Source organism: Triticum aestivum, chromosome 3B, assembly GCF_018294505.1.
Source record: "Triticum aestivum cultivar Chinese Spring chromosome 3B, IWGSC CS RefSeq v2.1, whole genome shotgun sequence".
Classification (NCBI taxonomy): domain Eukaryota; kingdom Viridiplantae; phylum Streptophyta; class Magnoliopsida; order Poales; family Poaceae; genus Triticum; species Triticum aestivum.
The window spans coordinates 680,903,526-680,923,789 of NC_057801.1; the positions used below are offsets into that span (position 1 = coordinate 680,903,526).

At 48.7% G+C, this 20,264-nt stretch overlaps 2 protein-coding genes across 2 annotated transcripts; both read right to left on the reverse strand.

Moving 5' to 3' along the window:
- Positions 1–256: 256 nt before the first annotated feature.
- On the reverse strand, positions 257–2,119 carry LOC123066049 (phospholipase A1 EG1, chloroplastic/mitochondrial-like). The gene has a single exon (XM_044489211.1). The coding sequence runs from the start codon at positions 1,947–1,949 to the stop codon at positions 588–590; it is 1,362 nt and encodes a 453-aa protein (XP_044345146.1). The 5' UTR covers positions 1,950–2,119; the 3' UTR covers positions 257–587.
- Positions 2,120–12,568: 10,449 nt separating this feature from the next.
- On the reverse strand, positions 12,569–19,971 carry LOC123071686 (uncharacterized). The gene is made up of 14 exons (XM_044495272.1): positions 19,507–19,971; positions 18,464–18,602; positions 18,024–18,243; positions 17,843–17,943; positions 17,559–17,680; positions 17,420–17,483; positions 16,768–16,889; positions 16,536–16,690; positions 15,709–15,836; positions 15,398–15,528; positions 14,788–14,885; positions 13,896–14,678; positions 13,372–13,576; positions 12,569–13,080 (listed from the first exon to the last, which is right to left on the reverse strand). Exons 1-13 carry the CDS (start codon positions 19,789–19,791, stop codon positions 13,489–13,491), a joined length of 2,436 nt encoding a protein of 811 aa, XP_044351207.1. The 5' UTR covers positions 19,792–19,971; the 3' UTR covers positions 12,569–13,080; positions 13,372–13,488.
- Positions 19,972–20,264: the final 293 nt, after the last annotated feature.

Genomic DNA, 20,264 nt, shown 5'->3' on the forward strand with positions numbered 1-20,264 from the left:
TTTTTGGCAAGCCACCCGCGTATCTCCGGGTACAATCACGCCGCGCTGACGTGGCGGGCCAGGAGTGCTCGCTTGCCGAGTCCGATGGAACTCTTCGTTCCATCCGAACACACCGTGTCGGTTTTCCGTTTATGGATTGGAGGTTGGAGCTCATCACAAGTTCACAACGAATTATGGAGTATGTGGTGTCACTGCTCACTGCTCACAGTGTGTCTGAAGAAGGAGCGGAGCAGAGCAGGGCGGAGATGAAAATTGAAACCAAAGAATCTGTGCATGTTTTGCGATCTCTCTTGAATGCATGCATGTATGTACAGGAAGAAAGAATGATGGGTGACCTTGAAGCTCTCGAACTAGAAATAGATTCGACGAGGATCAGTGACCGGCCAGTTAAATCAGAGGTTAATTCCTACTGGTAGTTCTTTTTTCAAATGAATTCCTACTAACTAGTACTCCCTCCGTTCAGAATTACTTGTCGCAGAAATGGATGTATCTAGATGTATTTTAGTTTTAGATACATCCATATCCAAGACAAGTAATTCCGAACGGAGGGAGTAGTAATCACAGTGGTCTTGCGCGGGGTCAGGCCGTCAGATCAGCCCCAGGGTCTGGACGAGGCCGCCCATCTGCAGAGCCGCGTACTGCCACTGCAATGCGCCGGCGCGCTGCCGCCCCACGAAGTCGATCACCTTGCCGACCACGCCGCCGCCGTCGCCTGCTGCCTTGGCGGCCGCCGCCGGCTTCTTGAGCAATGCGATGTAGGTGCCCAGGTCGTGCACGGCGGCAGGGTCGCGGGCGCTGAAGTAGTCGAGCGGGAGCTCCACGCCGACGTGCGTGTAGCAGGACGCGCGCCACGGCCGGAGCACCCCCGTGGTGGCCTCGTTCAGGAGGATGCCGGGGAGCTTGGTGATCGGGTCGTGGACGTTGGCCACGCGGAGCGCCTTCACGCCCAGCTCGTCGCACCGCGCCTTGAAGGCCGCGTTGCCCACCCGAGGCCCGCCGAAGGAGAAGACGGTCACGGGCGCGGCGCGGTTCAGGCCCAGCTCCGCCAGGTCGTAGGCCAGGAGCAGCGCGAGGGCGCTGCCCATGCTGTGGCCGGCGAGGGTCACGCTCACATCCTCGCCCTTCTTGGCGGAGTGCGCGTCCACGAGGCGGGAGACCTCGCGCAAGAGCTGCTCCCGGCAGCTGCCGGCGCCGCCGAAGCGGCACGTCTTGTCGGCGGAGGTGTAGAGGCTCAGGAAGCCGGACTCGACCATGACGTCCGGGCGCGGGTCGCAGGGGTCGAGCCGCGCCGGCTCGAGGGAGCTCATGAAGTTGGCCATCCACTCGGCGGGGGTGACGGTGCCGCGGAACGAGACGAGCACGTCCCGCCGCCCGAGCCGCCGGGTCATCTCGTCAGTGGACACCGCCACGTAGCCGATCCACCGGCCGCGCCCGCTGGTGGAGGCCTCCATGGTGGGCACGGTCATCACGTCGGGCGCCGCGTAGATGTACTTGGTCACCTCGTAGCCGGCGCCGGCCATGCCAACCTCCTCCAGCATGCGCTCCTTGCCGTACTTGCAGTTGAGGTACCGGCGCGAGGCCCGGTCGAGGTCGAATGCCTTGTAGCAGGCGTCCACCAGCTCGCCGTACCGCGCCACCTCGCTCCGCAGCACCGGCGCCGGGCCGTCGAGGCCGAGCAGCCCCTCCCAGTCGTCGCACCCCTGCAGCTGCCGCCACATGCCCGCGACGGACGACGTCCTCCGCGCGCCGCGTCTCGCCGTCGCCACCGGCTCGGCCGCGATCGCCGACGTCGAGGCGCAGCCCTCCGCCGTCAAGGCCGCGGCCGCTCTGCACCGCGCGGCGCGGCTCATCGTCTGGCTCCTCGCGCCGGAGAGCGTGGCGTATTGCGGCCTGAGCGCCATTGCTGCTGCGATCGAGGTGGCTGTGCTGGTGGCGGGCGCGAAGGCCATGAGCTAGCAGGTGCGCTGCGATGGAGGCGGTGAGAACGCGAAGACCATAGAGAGGGAGAGAGAGCAGGAGAGGGGGAGGAGGACTGGAGGAGAATGGCAGCGACGAGGATGATGATGCATGGGGCGCGCGCGCGGGAGGGCATATAAAGGGTCCGCGGGCGGGACAACTCGGCTTGCGGTGGCTTGCACGCATGTCTCAATCTGCGCGGGAAGAGAGAAGGTACTACTACAGTGGTCAGTTTCCAAGCCAGTCAGTCAGGGAGGGAGGGAGGGGGGAAGCTGCCACTGCCGCTGCCGCTGCGCGCCTTTTCGGAATGATAACCAACTTGGCCATGACAGCCGCGCAACCTCCCCTCCCCACACCACACCGCACCGCACCGCACCTCGATCGACTGGCAAAACCCCAAAGAAATCGAGAAGAGCTGCGACGACGACGACGACGGCTGCTGCTAGCGATTGTGGGATGATTGGAACGCGCACGTAATTCTCGTCCCGTGTGGGGTTTAAGTTTTTGACCGCCGTGGAAAGATCGTTTTCATCCATCGGAGATGTTCGGCGAGTGATTGACTGCTGGACCGACGGCTTGGACAATTGGACAGGGTACTTTGTGCTGGGATTGGTGCTGGGGATTGACAGGTACGCGTAGTAGAAGTGTACGATTATGGTCATAGTCATAATCGTACTGTTATTTATTCAACTCATGAGTCGTGACCGGGAGGAACGGGATCTCAGATTGGTTGGATCCTGCCTGGCCTTGATTTCTCAAGATCGCATAAAAAATTGAACAGTTTTGCTAGAACTCATCTAGATGAGATTTAATTTGGTCTCATTCATCTTTTATAGTCATTGGATGTGATGCTATAAGATGCGTATGTGCTACGTGAGTTGTATTTGTTCTTGTTTTCCAGGTGAATGAGACCAAATTACGTCTCATCTAGATGAGTTCTAGGTACTCCCAAAATTGAACCAGTCCCATGTTTTCAGGCAGGGCAGGCAGATGGATATGCTGCTGCCGCCTCAGTGGAAGCAGAGCAGCACTCAGCTCCCTCCCTCCCTGGCTCAAGCCTGAACTGAAGGGGTGGTCTCTCCTTTCAGAGACTCTCTGTTGGTCAGTGAGATGGTAGCTACGGTACAGTAGTACATTCCCCTCAATTGCTTAACAATTACAGTCACCCAGCACTACATTCCTGCAGAAGCCAGCGAGGAAGTAACAGTGCAGACAGTTAGTAAACCCTGCATCCGGCTACAATGGAGTCGCCGATCAGAACACCGGCACGGCAGCAGCGGGGACACGGTTGAGTGCAGCACGGCGGCGAGGACGTGCGCCGCGCCACCGTCACCATCCATCATTCCTTCCATCCACCCGCGCCCAGGGTCGTCGTAGGGGGGGCAGCAGCAGTACGACCTACGCCACGGCGGAGCGAGGCGAATTGATGCCGAAAAGCTCGCTCGATCGGTCGCCCGTCCCTCGGCGATTAATGGCGCAATTAAGGGCGCCGGTGGAGGTCGTCGCGGGGGCTACGTGGGCGAACGGAGTCCACGCCCGGGGCCGCGCCGCGTACGTGGACGCCCCCGCCGGCCGCGCTTTGGGGTTTCATTAGCGGTTGGCCGCCCGCCCATGCTAGCCAAGCTCTGCCGCGAAAAGGTTTAGGCCGCGACGACATTGCTAATGCGGGGGATTAATGCCGCGGGAGGGGACGTTTAGCGCCCAACCGTGACGCTGCCTCCCCTGCGCCGCGGAGGGTCAACGCCAGCGACGTGGCCCCGTCCACGTCCCTTGCTTGGCCTATCCATCTACTAGCTGGTCTTCTTTCTTCTTCTTGTTTCTTTCTTTCTGTGTGTTGAATTTATAGCGACTTTTTACCACTTATACTTAGGGTGTTACTAGGTCTCAACTAAGTCTCAGTCAAGTCATATACTCCCTCCGTTCCGGTTTACTAGTCCCATGTCATATTTTGACCATGATTTTAACTAATAAAATATATATTATAAGTAGTAAATATAATATCATCAGAAACTACTCCATCAGTTGCATAATGTCAGACTTTTTTGACACTACACTAATATCAAAAAACGTCTTATATTATGTATGCAGGAAGTACATTCAGATACGAATTCAAATATGTGATCAAATTTTGATCCAAAATGCGATGGGAACTGATAAACCAGGACGGAGGTAGTATCATTTAGTAAGAATTTCTTTTTTTGCAGGGATCTTAATGTAAGATCTTACGAGTATAGCATCGAGTGGGACTTAACCAAGTTCAGCTGAGATTTAACTAGACTGACTTACTTATGGTTCTATCTGTTGCCAACTTCTGTAGAGAGAACAAACTACTCCCTTCGTCACTACTCCCTCCATTCCACAATGTAGTGCGTCCACGCTCCCCGAGATTCAAATTTAACCGTAAATTTAACAGAGACCGATTTGCGGCGGGAGCAAAAATTATACCACTAAAATCATATTTTTGATATGAATTCGGTGATATAATTGTCACTCCCGCCGCAGTCGGTCTTATTGGTTAAATATACAGTCAAACTTGGATCTCAAAAACGTGGACGCACTACATTATGGAATGGAGGGAGTACTAGCACTGCCACTACATCATGGAATGAAGGGAGTACTAGCATTGCCTCTTAGTGCGGTTTGATAGTAACTACAAAAATAGAAACCCTTAATTCATTTACACACAATAATCAGTTCTCCTGTGTCTCCTCTATTCATAAGTACGCCACGAAACTGAGATGCGAGCATGATCTCGAAACCAAGTACATGCAACATTGTTTTGAAACAACTAAACATGTACAATCATCGCGTCAGGCTGGCTTTTTGGCCAGATTTGCAACAACAAAAAGGCCTTCAAAAGGCAAGCCCGAAGCCTGAAAACCCTAAATATCATTTATGTGATATCTCTCCATCGCTGTAATATAGGCCGTTTTAGTATTTAAAACAGTTTGGGCATATTCAAGTTTGCCAGTACCTAGGAAAATTTACCAATGCTGATAACATGAACTCAAATATTAGTAGAAAAGATGACATGAACTCAATATTTCTGCATTTATTATGAAATAGTACTATACAAGTATTTTAATTTAAAGCATGTTTTCATAAAAATGATGGCCAATAAATGTTTCACCTTGAAGACAGTACTACGTTGTACTACGACACGCCTATAATTGTGATGAGAGGATTAGCTAACACATCACAGGAACAATTGTTATGCTGGCACAAAGGCTTCTAAATGCAGTTGGTATTTAAGAAAAACATTTCAGATAGTAGTATAGTAGTATTATAGACATATACGATCTACTCCGTATGTTTTTCATAGCGCACGACGTGGCCGGGGCGGGCTGGCATCACGAGCCAGCGGCGGTGATGGAGAAAAACAGAGCGATGGGCTGCCGCTGGGAGGGTGGACAGGAGGATTTAAGGGGGCCGGGCCGGGGCGGACTGGACTGGACTCGTCGTCCTTGATTGAACCAAAAGGGACACCGATCAATAAAATATGCAGGCATGTAGCGCGAGTGTTGACTTGGTGTTGAACTCGGTTGTGGCGTAGGCATCCGTGTGGTTGGCGATGGCGTGTAGCCGGTTGCCGCTGCGGTGTAGGCATCGCTCATCACTCGTTGACATCTTCCCTTCCCTCCTCTCTCGCTATCGCCGTGTGTACGGCCGGCCCCCGGCTCCGGTGAACATTCGATGCGCTCGTCGCTGAAAGGCCTCCCTTTGGACATTGAATGCCGTGGGCCCGGGATGGGGCCGCGCGTGGGACGGGAGGGAGCCTGTCCCATGTAGCTAGCCATGAACCCCTAGGACGTGGCCTCATTTGTCTCCAAGACTCGCGCGCGTACTACTACTACTTCCTCTGCTAACGTCCAGTCGTCCACCTCCCCCCGCGGTTCGGATCAGGCAGCTAGGTATATGCTGCACGCACAAGTTAAGATGTTCTTTGTTTCCGTCTCTTTTTTACTTTTGCTTTGCTGTTGCTAGCTAGCCTTTGCTTCTTCGGCTGGTGCTCTCTTTGAAAACCGCCTTGCCTTGCCTTTCGGAGTCTCGATCAATACCATTCACTCTCTTCGTTGCTTCGTATAGGTCTTTTTAGGGATTTTAATGCGGACTACGAACGAGCAAAATGAGTGATCTACACTCTAAAACATGTTCATATACATCCGTATGTAGTTCTTGTTGAAATCTTTAAAAAGACTTGTATTTAGAAACAGAGGGAGTACTTCAGCATTTTGTTTGTGCGTTGTGAATTACACTAAGCGCCAATGATTCACGGTTTGTGGTTTCTATCACTGCAAGAGAAAAGGCATTAGGTATGCCGAGTATCGTGCTTGACAAAAGCGACTCGGCATACTGTGCCCCTGCCCAGCATAGCGGGGCATATACCGAGTGTCATCTCATAGACGCTCAGGAAAGTCTATACCACGATACAAAAGTGTGGTGCTCGGCAAAGTAAATGTTGCATCCACGCACACCGGTCTAGGAACAGAAGTTAAGTGGGAGTATTGTTGGGTCTAGTCTCACATCGATTGGTGAGAGGAGACTGAACACGACTTGTATTGTTGGGTCTAGTCCAACAAAGAGCACAGGGTAAATATAACATTGATAGGGCTCGAACGAAAAACGCGTTGAAAATAGGATCTGTTTCTTGTTTTCCAAATTGTGCTAATCAAGCAGCGGCTCCAACAGAAACAACTGCCCCACCTTTACAAAAATAAGATTGTATCTAATTTTGACAAAGATCAAAGAAAGATAGATGTAATTTGGGGTTACCCAACGTCCCACAGTTCACACTCCATAAGAATCTTGCAAAAAGAGCATGTAAATAATAGATGATCGATGCTCTCAGCGACACCACAAACTCACATAAATTTGACCCTTTCCACCCATTCCTAGAGAAGTTGTCCTTGGTTAGGATCCTCCCCTTGATCATTAACCATACAAACGCTTTTACCTTTAGGCCTCCTTTGGTTCATAGGATAGGAATAGTATAGGAATAGTAAAATTATAGGAAGTGAGATGACATGCATCTCAAATCCTAAGATAAAGAGATGTCATTTGATGCATAGGGTAGGAATTTTTTCATTGAGTCTAGGCTAATGTTTTTTTTCCTTTGAAATGTGAAGGATTGATTCCTATCCTACATAGGAATAGGAATCCATTGCTACAACTCAAAGGGCTCCAAAAGAATTTTTCCTACAAAGTTCATATCCTTTGCAATTCCTACAATTAATATTCCCGTGAACCAAAGGAGGCCTTAGAGGCATTCTCATCCTCCAAATTTCCAACCCATGACGCATGCGGGTTGGGAACGCTGCTTAGCGGGTCGTTATTGCATAACAAGTATACAAGTAACCCAAAAGAACAAGGGTTCATCTGCCTCCTGCCAGCGCCGCCGTCAGTCCACCTTAGGGTTTACGTTCTGTTCAGGAAGACAAGCCGGTGGCGGTTCCCTGAAGATGAAATAAGGTTCTCCCCGCAGCCCCCCGTCTAACATCGTCAGTGTGTGTGTGTAGGTGTGTCTCCTTGGTGGATTTGCTCGAATTTGGTTGTAGTTCATCTATGTTCGTGTGCCTTCAGGTTGGATCTTTCGGATCTACGCCACTCTTCAAGGACGGCGGTTGCTATTCAGCTGTGTTGGTCCTATATGTGGCCTTAGCGAGGACTTCTTGACTGTCTACTACAACAAGTTTTGCCCGACTACAACGAGGAAGGGGCGATGACGGCGCGCGGGGCGCCTTCAGCTTACTTCAGTGTTTGTAGTCGTTGCTATGTGGTTACGGATCCGAATGTTTTTTTAATTATTTTTGGTGTTCGATTCGTTGTAGTGTCATGATTGAAAATGAATAGATCGAAAGTTTTCGCCTAAAAATAAGCCTGCATGTTTTTTCGTGCGTCTCCTTCTTACTTTTCGCTTGCTTGCTAGCTAGCCCGCCTTTGCTTCACCGGCTGGTGCTCTGTGTGAAAACTGTCTTGGCCTAGCCTCTGGATCAATACTTTAGTTCAACGTTTGTGTACGTTGTGAACTATGCTAAGCGCTAGTGATTCACAATTTGTTGTGTGTGTGTGTGTGTGTGTGTAGGGTAACATAAAGACAGGTCGCGGAATTAATCGGGTAGTAGTGTGCATGGGCTCTATCTATCTACGACCCACACCCGAAACTGCTGCGCGCGGTACGTACAGGCACCAATCGAATGGCGTCATTTTGATACCAGCGAAATTAGGTAAAGCTTCCGTGATCCTTTATTTATCAATAGAAAGTTAGATAAAAGTCGAGCCCCATGGTATAAAATGAAGCTAGCCCCCTATTCATCAATAGAAAGTTAGATAAGAGTCGAGCCTTGTGGTATAGGAGTAAAATGAAGGCAGCCCCCTATTCATCAATAGAAAGTTCGATAAGAGTCGAGCCCATAGTACAAAATGAAGCTAGCCCCCCCTATTCTTTTTGCAAAAAAAAAAAAAAAAACTAGCCCCCCTATTCATAAATAGAAAGTTAGATAAGAGTCGAGCCTATGGTATGAAATGAAGCTAGCCCCATGTATAGGATCTCTTGGATGGCTTGGTCCATGCAATCGAACAGGGTTCACAACCGCATATTACTACGTACTCTTATATGCAAATAACGTAAAGACCGATCATGGAGCAATTAATCCGTGAGCCTAGCGTGCATTGGCGCTATCCATCTACGTCCTACAGCCGAGACTGCTGCGACAACAGACGAAAGCGATGGATCGTCGCTGAGGCTACACGTCGACGTGTCGCCTGCGGTGCGTCGACATGGCGGATTTTCAGCCAGCCAGGCTAGCGCATAAGGTAATTTAATACACAAATTGCCAGGGAAGAAGATGGCTCGATCGGTTTAATTTCAAGAGAAAAGGGAAACGAAAGAGATGGCTCCCTCGACATCGCCATCCATCAATCGCTTTGCCTGCGACAGAGGAAATGATGATCCGATCGATGTGTTTCTACTGCGGCTTCGCCGACGTCGACGCCGATCGGTGGATCGATCGATCGATCGCGATCCGTTTGGCTCGGCCGGTCCGTTAATCTGGTGGCGGAATTGACCGGCCGAAAGGACCGGGAACCAGCGAGTCACCGCCGCCGCCAACGCCGACGTCTCGTACTTCCGTCTCCCGGCGGCCGGTCGAGCGATCAAGCTAGCTAGCTAGTTTGGCTCAACGCATGTGGGAGTAGATTGCATGGTGCATGCATGGCCACGATCCACGATCAACTTGGGTCTTTTCTAAGTTTGTTTTGGTCCCATCGCGACCGGATGTTATTGGGATCGAGCCGATGGATGCACTGCACCCGGCCGAGCTTGCGTCACACGTCAGGTGAGACGAGGATGATTAACTTAACGGAGCTACTAGCTAGTTAGGGGTAGTAGTTTAGGAGTCGCTTTTGGACCCGGGTTACCGCCGCCTGCGAATATTTAGGCTCGGCTCCAACCAGTCGTGGAACAACATGCAGGTCCGTACGTACGCGTGCAGCGCATGCATGCATGTGCCGATGTGCGGCCGGCCGGCCACCCGGAACTTTTTATTTTCGAGAATCCCGGCCACCCGGAACTGAGAACTACTCGATTGCTCCCGCTACCACGCATGCTACGTGGATATTTCATCTGACTCCCGCCGGAACCATACACACGTAGCGCCGGCGATCTTGGTCTAAGCTAATACCCTAGTCTAACCCCGGCCGGCCTATCACGTAGTACGCTTTTTGCCTGGTAGACTCGTCACGTACGCTAACGCAGCAGAGCATGTTCAGTTCCGCACGTAAGGGTCGCTGACACGTAGGCCGGCCGGCCGGCGGGTCTGAACAAGCAAGAAATTAAGCAGCTAGCGCGTGCGTGCGTGCGTGCGTGCATGCACAGCTGCGCTGACACGTACGTGAGCGTTCGCGAGGTCGGTGACGACGGGGTTTCTGGGGTTCCTGTCCGGCGATCGTAGACCGCGTTTGGGCCACACAAATGGCCGGGAGGAGCGACTACAAATATAAGCCTGTCATTAGCGAGCTCGCCAGAGACCGGACAGGGTTACCTATAGCGCATTCATTGAGCAATGTCCTGTCTTTCATCTAACCAAAAAAATGTTACTATAGTACGCTCACTAACAGTGATGTATCATGTATGGTATTTGTTGAGCAGTGTTGTAACTATGACACTAGCACACTCACTAACAGTGATGTGTGGGAGTATTTGTTTGTTGGGGCCATTAAGTAGCGTAAGCGGTGCGGCGTGGCGAGCGTATTAATTGGCCCCCTTTGACCGAGAGTCGGGTGTGCAGGCAGCTAGCTATGGCTAGCGAGCGAGCTAGCGGCGTCAACGTCCGTCCGCGGACGGAGGGAGGGAGGGGCGGGTCGCGGTCTCCCGCGGAGCGCCACGTACGCGCGCGTGCGGCTCGTTTTGCGTAGAATACAGCTGGGTCGTGTGAAAACCCGGCGGCTGCTGCCACGGCTTCGGCCGCCGCCGCCCGCCCGGGAGACCGACCGACGGACCGGAGGAGCCGAGCTTGCTCTCGCACCGCACAGCACGTCTGGGTCACGCTCGTCTCGTCCTTCGCTGCGCGGCATGACTCGGCATGCACTGGACGCAGCTCGTAGGCGCGATGGTCATCGATCTCGGCCCCATGCCGTATCGCTCGACCGGTCCGGTTGAATTAACTACGCGACGGACCGGTCCGGCGTCACATTCTTGTACGTATTTCGAGGCGGGAGATCCTCGATCGGGTTCACATAGCAGCAGCAGCGGCAACACGTACGCGAGAATGGGATACGCGCGCACGTAGCTGAGATCGGCGTTGGTTGACTGACAATGTAGCTTAGGTGTGTCTGAACGGCGCCGTCCGTAATTCCGTGTACGTGCTCCAGGCCGGCCGGGCGCGCCCCGGCCGAACGGGTGGCGCGCTCGGGCCGCTCCACGAGATGTCTGCGCGCGCTCCCGGTCGACACCTGCACCGCCGCGCGCGCACTTATACACCTCGTCTGCGAGTGCTACGTAACTATAATAAAGTGTAAACTTTTGCAGTGACGATCATTGGTTGGTGGGCCTAGCTTCCCTGCACTAGGGGCGTCGCTTGTGGACAACGAACACCGGGCCGTCCATGCGCTTTCCGCAAGTCCGATTTCCGGCGTGGTCTTCTCTCTCGTCGATCGGCTGGCCAAGACAAAAGCGAGACCGCACCTAAAAGCGCCTTGATTTTTACTTCGTGACAAGACAAACTCCCGTGCGTGTCGCACCAGCCAACGTCGCTTGATTTCCCTCTTGGTCAAGTCCTTTTTGTTACCGCCATCGATCCAGAACCGCCGGCCGGCCCGACAGACCAGCTACGTACCTAGCGTTGTGAAAAAGCAGAGAAGACGTTACACGCGGCGAAGTTTCCCGCGCCGCCGGCGTGGCCATGCCAATGTCATGCATGCTCGCCTGCCGGACGGTCAGGGAGGCGGCAGGTCCGTGCCGTTTTCCAGGCTCGGTCGACAGATGATGCGGTGTTGGATACGGAGAGTTAACTGGAACTGAACCTTCTTGGCAGGTGCCCTGCAGTGCAGGCCAGGCCGTCCGGTGCAGAAAAAGGAAAGCGGGAACTGGGTTTTTCTTTCTGTATTTCTTTCCACCTGCCAACTTGTCCCAGTTCGCTACGTCAGGCGGATTCGACAACGTCGGAGACGAAAAGGGAGAGGGGGATATGGATTATTAGCAGCGGCAGCATCGATCAAATCGAATAATATTTTTCTCCGGCCACCTTTTGGGCTTATACATTAGTCCACGTCAGTTCCCCTTGATAATATTCCACCATGTCAAGCTAGCTAGCTAGCAGAAAGGTGTCTCTTGTATTGGGATAACATGCTACGCTTCACGTCACCAGGCAGGATTCCTTGGTTCTTTCTCATCTGCTGCATGGCACAGCTTTCTGGGGCTTATTTTTTCAGGAGATAATGATGATGATAGCTGGGCCCCTTGCCTAAAAGGGCCATGGCAACTTCCGCTACTTGCTGGGGCCGGCCTACATTTGTTATAAGCCAGGATGAGGTATCTGAGCTGAAGGCGATCCATCTAAAATCTTTGTCTATTCCAATTCCAACTCATTGGGCTGCATCCTCGTCACCCTCTGGTTGTCAGACACCAGCAGCAACTTGGACGCTTACTATACTGCTACTTGATTTTCCTCGCCCTCGATCTCTTCTGTCAGAGAGGATTGAATGTGTGCAGCTAATCGCCAAGGACAACACTTAGCCCCATGACCACAACTCCACAAGTGGATGAGAGTGAGCGAGAAGACCTTTCTACTGATTCACCCGGAGCTTCCCATAATATTTGTCAGCCGGGGACGTTGAGCTTCAATCATATGCGCATGCGGCTGGTCCAGAGGTCACCTTGTCGCATCGCCAAACAAAGTCAACGTGCGCCGTAAATGTACTCTGTGGTGCCACTTGGGGATTGATATGATATGCAAAACAAGGCAAGTGCAATACGAGCAACAACAGAAAAAAAGAGGAAATTCCACAGTTCAGAACACCACTTCTCCACATATTCAGTAAGCACGATGGTGATCCATGAAAGTGTAGACCCAGCTGACACATTTACAGTGTTAAGTTTTAACTTTGTCAGAGAGAATAGAATAGTAACTTGGATTTCTATCATTTTCCATCCGCAAATTCATGGCAGTTCAGATTTTACAGGCGAAACATACATGTGCTGGTGTCAAGGTTACAACACTGCTCGAAGCAAAAGTTGACACCAGAGGCTTTAATTCAGTAGTACAAGTTGGTCATAAATAATGAAGCCGGTCTCCGTTGACCAATTGTATATCTAAGAGCGGCGCGCCCGAGCTATCAGGAAAGCTGAATACAACAATGCTGAGGTCAAGTAGCGTTCTTCAGGATGGACCCAAGGCTCGTTTGGGACCCTTGCTTCTTCTACAGCTTCCTAACTTATGCATGTGAAGAGCGCATGATCATAGCTCCCTAAGTTGTATATGTACAGAAGGAAGAAGGCAAGCTGAATAGTGATACATGTGTACCAGCCTAACAGGTTTCAGTTAGACAGAATCCTCTCCGGTGGATGAATTGCGAATGGGCCGGTTCCGTTTCTGTGTTTCTATAACCCTTTGCATGGCATAGTGACACCTGCAAAGCAAATAGGGAACAACGTTGTAGTTATCCTTGTCACGGAAAAAATTACGAATTACGGAAGCATAGTAGTTAACCAACAGGAATTTTTGTTAGACATTTATACTTAGATCTAGTGTAATCTCAATCCAATTAATCTAGAATAGGTGAAGCTCTGCACTCATTGTTCATTTGGAACAGCAATCAAATATAGCTCTTAACCCTAATGAACTTTCCACATGAGTAGAGTACTAGAGTTTTGCCATAATAAAGTTTTATTCCCTGTATATAGAGATTTTGAGGACATACCTCCGCGGGAGATGATCAAGGAACATGTGAGGGGTCAAGTTGGATAATGATACATTTGTACAGAAGGAAGAGGCCAAGCTGGATAATGATACATTTGTAGCAGCCTAACATATTCAGTTAGACAGAATCCTCTCCACTGGATGAATTGAGAATGGGCTGGTTCCGTTTCCGTGTTTCTATAACCCTTTGCATGGCATGGTGACACCTACAAAGCAGTAGATCAACTATATAATTTAAGAAAACACACCAGTGAACAATGCTGTGGTTATCTTTGTCACACAAAAAACCTCTGAACTACCAAAGCATAGTAATTAACAAACAAGGATTTGTTAAACGTTTTTACTTTGATCTAGACCTGTGTAATTTCAATCCAATTAATCTAGAATGGGTTAAGCTCAGCAGCATTCATTCCAAGTTGGAACAGCGAAGAAATAAAACTCTTAAACCCAATGAACTTTCCACACGGGTATAGTACTAGAGTTTTGATCTAATAAATTCCACAAAGAGAGTTTCTGAGGATATACCTCCACGGGAGATGATCAAGGAACATGCGAGGGGTCACAACAAGGTCCATAAAATCCCGCCGATTCGCTATAAATGCTTTATAACTCTTGTTCTTGTGACGAGTCACAAGTGTCTTCGGCAATGGAGAAGTACCATTCTTTATGGGAACGATATGAATAATGAGGCCAGGGAGGTACACATCTGGCGACTGCCCTTCAGATAAACTTATTGTACACGTGTGATCCGGAGCAGATGAGAGCTCAGTACCATTATTTGAATGAGGTAACCTGTAACTACTTCCGGATTCATCCAAGCCAGCTTGTGAAAACTTGTCATCTCTGTATGCATAACTAGGTTCTCCAGAAGGTGCATCATCCAGAACACCACGCGAAGCAACAGTCAATTTTTCACCATTATAGGTTAATGTTGTTCTAGATCGTCCCAACTCATAGTTAATTGCCGCAGTGGAGCTAATTCTATGTTTGGGAGTATTTACCAAGCAAGATATTGCTTGACCAAAGAGGAACACACCACCTCTAACTGTATGCATTACACTCTTTCCATGGATTTGACCATTACTTTGCTTTGCATCGCTGACTGTCTGAAGAGCACCAGAAGAAGCACATCGAACCACAGCGTGTTGTTCATCATGCCTTTTATTGCTCGTGAAGCCACTCACTAGTTTGCCAACTTTAGTAGAATTTGGCGAAGTATCCTTTGATAAAGCTTTGATAGCAGCACCACGTAATCGAATTACCGAATTCATGGATAATCTCGAGGAAAATTCATCGTTGTGGACAATGCTGCAAGTAACAGATAGCTAATCAGAAAATCAAATGCTGTTGTCACTTGCCAGTAATAAAAAATAATATATGTACAATAAGTTCACTGGTACAGAAATTTGAAGTTCACCTGGTGACAAACTGTGAGCATGCATCTGCTATCACGAAATCCACACAGGGTGCAGCTCCATAAGTAAAGACATGTAATTTTGGAAACTGTTTATATAGCTGCATATAATAACACTGGCTAATTGTCAAACATGAATATGTCAAAAATAAATTTAGGGTGAACTCAACAGTTAACAATTGCAAGAACATAGAAGTGGTATGATTTGGTGCCTCATGGGCATGTACCCACATTTATGAAAAGAGTGACACCCAAAATAGTTCGGCCGCAACACGACACATCACTTGTGTTTTTGAGGGGGAAAAGTCTGTTGTGCAGCTGCTCATGCATGGATTGAGTCAGATGCGCGTATGTGGGCTTCGTCTGGTGAGACTGGGTTATACACGACGCTGCCAACAATGCAATAACTAGGAGCACAGTCTCGTGCGTGTGGTCTGGGTTTTTGGCCTAGTCTTAGGTTTGTACATTACATATTACAGTCTTTTGTATTAGTGCGTCGAGACGCAAAGTGTTTTTTATAAAACAAAATAATAACCAATCAAGCTCTGACTGAATAACAAATCAACAAATCAAATGCATGACATAAATTCCATGCAAATATAAGCTAACTTACCATAATACCAAGAAGTGCAGCTACAGCACCTCCTAAAGAATGTCCAACAATTTCAATATTGTATCCATCACACTCACATCCAGCTCCAAGCAGCGAAGATAAGAACCCAGCTGTCATCAGCTCTGACTTATCTGCAGGCGGTTCCATGCTAGCGGTTAATATAAAAGACAAGTTATTTATTGCAGCGGTTGAAGTGTTCTTTTCTTTTATGGGCATACGAGGCTCTGCTGTATTGCACTGTGCTAGTTTCTAAGAACACAGTGAGTATGTGTGTGCATAGAAGATAAATCTACATTTAGTTCCATGTTAACCTTGATGAATGGACTGCCCTTCAAGCTTTGTGTACAATTCTCGAGCCGATTCAATAATTCCTGCATGCCCATAGTGTGGAAAAGACGAGAGGACAGCCTCCTTCACTTGAGGGGGCAACTGATCAGAACTGCAATATAACAAATCATTTATAAGGTAAATTAAGAGTCAAATTCATAATTGAGTTCAGAGTGACCATTGACAAACACTAGGTGAATGAGAAAATCCTACAGATTCACTCATGGCAGCCTACTAGGGGTGGAGAGTTCCAAATAGTTCCTTTTTAGTTTCTCATACGAGGGTAAACTCCCAGACTCTATTACCAGAAGACAACAGATCAAATCATTTACGAGGTAAATGAGTCAATTGATAATTGAGTTCAGATAACCATTTACGCTAGGTGAATGAGAAAAACCTCCAGGTTCAATCATGGCAGCCTACTAGTGGTGGAGAATTCCGATAGTTTCATTTTAGTTCCTTATACAAGGTAAAAACCCCAGGCTCTACTGCCAGAAGACAAACAGAACAAAGTTCCTACTTAAGTCTTTGAGTACCGTTTGCCACCTACTGCTAACAACCGAACCCGTACAGGAAAACGAACGAGTTTATGCTCTTCTGATAACCCAGAGGAAAAAGGTGTACATAATCGCCCTGATGAAGCACTGGCCACAGGACCATCCAACCAGCAAAAGCAGCTATTCAGTAAATATGTGATGATATGGATCAGACAATTCTTTGACATACGAGCCTAATTTCAAAAGGGAACTTTAGTTCACTCTGGATAAATTTCAGTATGACAGATAAGGCTAATGCAGATAGAGTTAGTTACTTGATCAGCCCATCCAAGTCATCCATGGTAAGAGAGCATTCCCTACACAAGCCATCGGTTATAACATCTTCTGGAGTCTCAGTTCCACGAATGGCAATGACTATTGTTCTCAAGTTATGTAAGACAATAACAAAGTAGGCAGCCTCACGTTTTGTCTGCAAGAAGAAGAGAAAAGAACTTAGATTTGTCACAAAATAACTGTAAAGTTGATCCAGTGGATGTGCCGATTTACCTGGCTAACACGCCCTTTCCGAAGAACTTCTGGGGGCACATTGACATACTTTAGGAAAGCCGCTGCATGCCCTCTCCACCAATTATCTCCTTCAAGGATTGGTCGTCTAAGGAAGTAAAGTTCTGTAAGCTGATTATGCATCATGCAACAGAGAAAAAAAGATATCTCATAAAAAAAACTCAATTTGCAAACGAAATTTGTTTATCCTGCAAACTTTACTTTTGAACTCAAGAGAGAAACCACAAGATGCCATGTTTAAGAGACTGCGGCTGGATGAAAATGTAGTTATCAAATTAAATGATGCAAATGACTGAAGGGAGCTATTAGCTTCAGATCCAGAGCAGACATTTCTAAGAATGGAACCAATATATAGTGGACTAAAATGCACCAACTCGTATGAACCCCACTGAGGCCTCGATCAAGTAACACTATTTGATGTTTTTGTGGCCTCAAGAATGAACGGACACCAAAGTACCAAACTGAGCAGGCGTGAATGACCCAAATGTTAAAGATGGCAGAAGCAGTTGTATAATATTAATTCTACAAACAATAATCCTTTTTAAACTACAAACAATGATCTGATGATTGATTGCAAATCCATTTAGAAAGACCTAGAATATTTACCTAGCACGAGTCCATGGAGTTAAAATACCTTGCCTATTGAGCCAAACACAGGGAAACATAAGAGGATTCCTCCCAAAATCAAGTAGCGGACCCTACAAGGAAAAATATGTCAACAATATAACATAAAACACTGGAAATGGGACCAAGTGAAGGATGCAGAAAGTAACTGTATAGGCAGCTTCAGCAAATGGATGAAACAGAATAGCCTCTTGGATGAGATCAGGAGGAGCTTCCACTTGCTCTCTTGGAAGAACTGTCGACATCTTGGATTTCTGCAACAATGAAAACCCTGGAAAAAAAAATCATTTGTCACAGATATTAGTGCTAAATTATAATGGTGCTAAACAGAAGTATCAGGAAACCACAACGTCAAAGCACAGATAAACACATAATTAATCACCAACATCGAACAGAACCGTGCTTTGAATGAGAAGGTAAATAGAAAACCAACCGGCTATGAGCTCAAGATGACCAGTCCCAGATGCACGATAAGCCATAATATCTCCCAACAGTTTTGCCACGACACATATATCGTCATCTTCCAGTACACTCCTGGCAAGGTGAAGGACAACGTTGCTAAGATTGACCAAATATCAACAGAAATAACATAGCACTCAGCACCAGGGACATACGAGTACTTCACCCGTCCTAGACAACATAAAACCTCACGAAAGCCATGATCAAACACCTCCCTATAGTGAGCCCTCCATGCAATATCATGGGTTGCATAAAAGGACCTCCATCTTAGTACATCAGAACCTGTGGCACACTGGACTATTGTTCCCACCCACATGACAACAAGAAAAATCATTAACAAGATGTTCTTCCAGTCATTGACGTCCTTGTCGTGTCCTGGTAAAATTCACAGAACATAACTCAGTAATTATAAAGTAGAATTGTAACACAGGAATTCCCAAAACCCTGCACCTAACAAACTAAATGATTTAAGACTGCATTTTTATATATCAGTACATGTCTTCGACGATACAGATAATTTAATCACAAAGAACAAGGATAGATTAGATAAAGAAGTTCTTTGTACTTCAGACAAATTCAGTAAATCTGAATGTACCTGAAAAACACTCCTTCAATGACTTCCCAGATGAGAAATCCTTTACAATAATACACATCAAATAAAGTGCCAGCACAAATTGGAGCACTGTAATTACCATCCCAAACCTTGCCCACCAAAGCCATCTATTGTATCGTAGCTGTCCACAAAATAATAGTAAGTGATGTCATGGTTCAGAATGCTATTATGGAACATCTACAAACCAAGTAGGATATGAATCATGTTATTAACACTAACACTTCGAGGCAGTAGCCATCAACAATACATCACTTCTTTAAAGGAAGTGGTGCCATGAGCCAAATAAATCAATGAAACTAACATTACCAAGAATTAGTAAAAGGAAGCTAAAAATAGCTACATATTCACTTTCATTGTGTCGTGGTGGGTAAGATATTTAACGGACTTGGTTGCGTTGATACTATGTTCTACAGAGGAAAAGTGAATGATCGCAGTAGTCAGCATGTTCTATGATATCCTAGCTGACAGAATAAAGTAATGTTTGGGTGTGGCGGATGTGTATGGCTACTGATTGTTCCACTCCCACAGGTCTGAACAACCAATTTCTTCGCCACATTTGTAATGGCTTTGCCATAGTTTAGCAGAAAACTTGTTGCAAATTTCAGCTATGAACCAAACATGTTGAAATGTTAAAGCCGGCCGCGATTGACCCAGCCGGATCCAACAAGATCACCTATTTTGACCATGGCACCCTCCCAATTTGGCTACATATTGTGACAGTTTCTCATACTGTCGGTCTGTGGCAGTGCAGTTCTAGCTTAGCTAAGTGAGTTGAGACAAACTAATCAGGTAATTCTATTTCCTGCAAAGAAAAAAAAACTCTTGCCTTTTCGAGAAGCACTGGACCAGAATATGGCCGTGAACATGACATTGTTACTGTTATTACCATTGAGTTACAAATAAAGCAGCTCCCAAAATCCATTTTTCCATAATAGTATTGTTTTTTCACGATTTCAGCATTGATTGGTTTGTAACCGAGCTGTAACTAGCTCGAGGGCAAGGCCGCATTGCTCTGGGCAGCTTACCCGCGAGAGATGCCTGAGGTCGCGGTCGCTGTCGACGTGCGCCCCGATGGCGCCGGCGGCGATCGCGCTCGCCGCCAGGCCCTGCGCGAACCCGGCCACGGCGGACGCGAGGAGCCTCGCCGCGGAGGCCGCGGACGCGGCGGCGGCTGCGGGGCCGAGCGCGCCCCCGCAGCGGCCCCGGAGCGCGAGGGCGGCGACGGCCGCGCCGGTGGACGCGGCAGCGGCGTTGAGCAGCGCCGAGCAGGCGGTGGACCACCGCACTGCGGCCAGCACGCCGGCGGGCATGGCGAGGCGGGGGCGGAGGCGACGAGGTGGCGAGTGGTGGAGGCACACGAGGCCAGCACTACTAGGTGGGCAGCACCAGATGCCATTGGCGCTGCCTTTTTCTCTTATGACGAGGCGATTGCTGGAGCCTGGAGACGGGGGAAGGGGACAGCGGGTGGGGCCTAGTGTCAGCAGGTGGTGGGGTTTTGCGTAGGGTGTCTGGTTGGCAGTTGAGCTGACCCGCTTTCTCTCTGTCTCTGCGCGCTCTCATACGGAAAGGTTCCGTGTACGAAATGGCATTATTTTAGCATTGACACTGTGGTGTTTGACCCTCGCTGCGCTGTGGGCCAGATGGCGCTTCTGCTCTCCGGGTCCCGCTTGTCATTGTGGCGTAGTGTCGGAGGGCTACATTGATGGAAAATAGGTTGGGGTTTATATAGTTGGCACGCCGCGTGGGAGATTAATGGCGTGCTTCTAGAACGGGGTGGTGGTAC

Bases quoted from the DNA above. Each gene is read 5' to 3' on its own strand.
- LOC123071686 (XM_044495272.1), bottom strand. From the start codon at position 19,791: ATGCCCGCCGGCGTGCTGGCCGCAGTGCGGTGGTCCACCGCCTGCTCG. The intron at 16,691-16,767 runs GTAAATCGGCAC...TTCTTCTTGCAG, and splicing joins GGAAAGGGCGTGTTAGCCAG to ACAAAACGTGAGGCTGCCTA. The intron at 15,529-15,708 runs GTTAACATGGAA...AACCGCCTGCAG, and splicing joins AGGGCAGTCCATTCATCAAG to ATAAGTCAGAGCTGATGACA.
- LOC123066049 (XM_044489211.1), bottom strand. From the start codon at position 1,949: ATGGCCTTCGCGCCCGCCACCAGCACAGCCACCTCGATCGCAGCAGCA.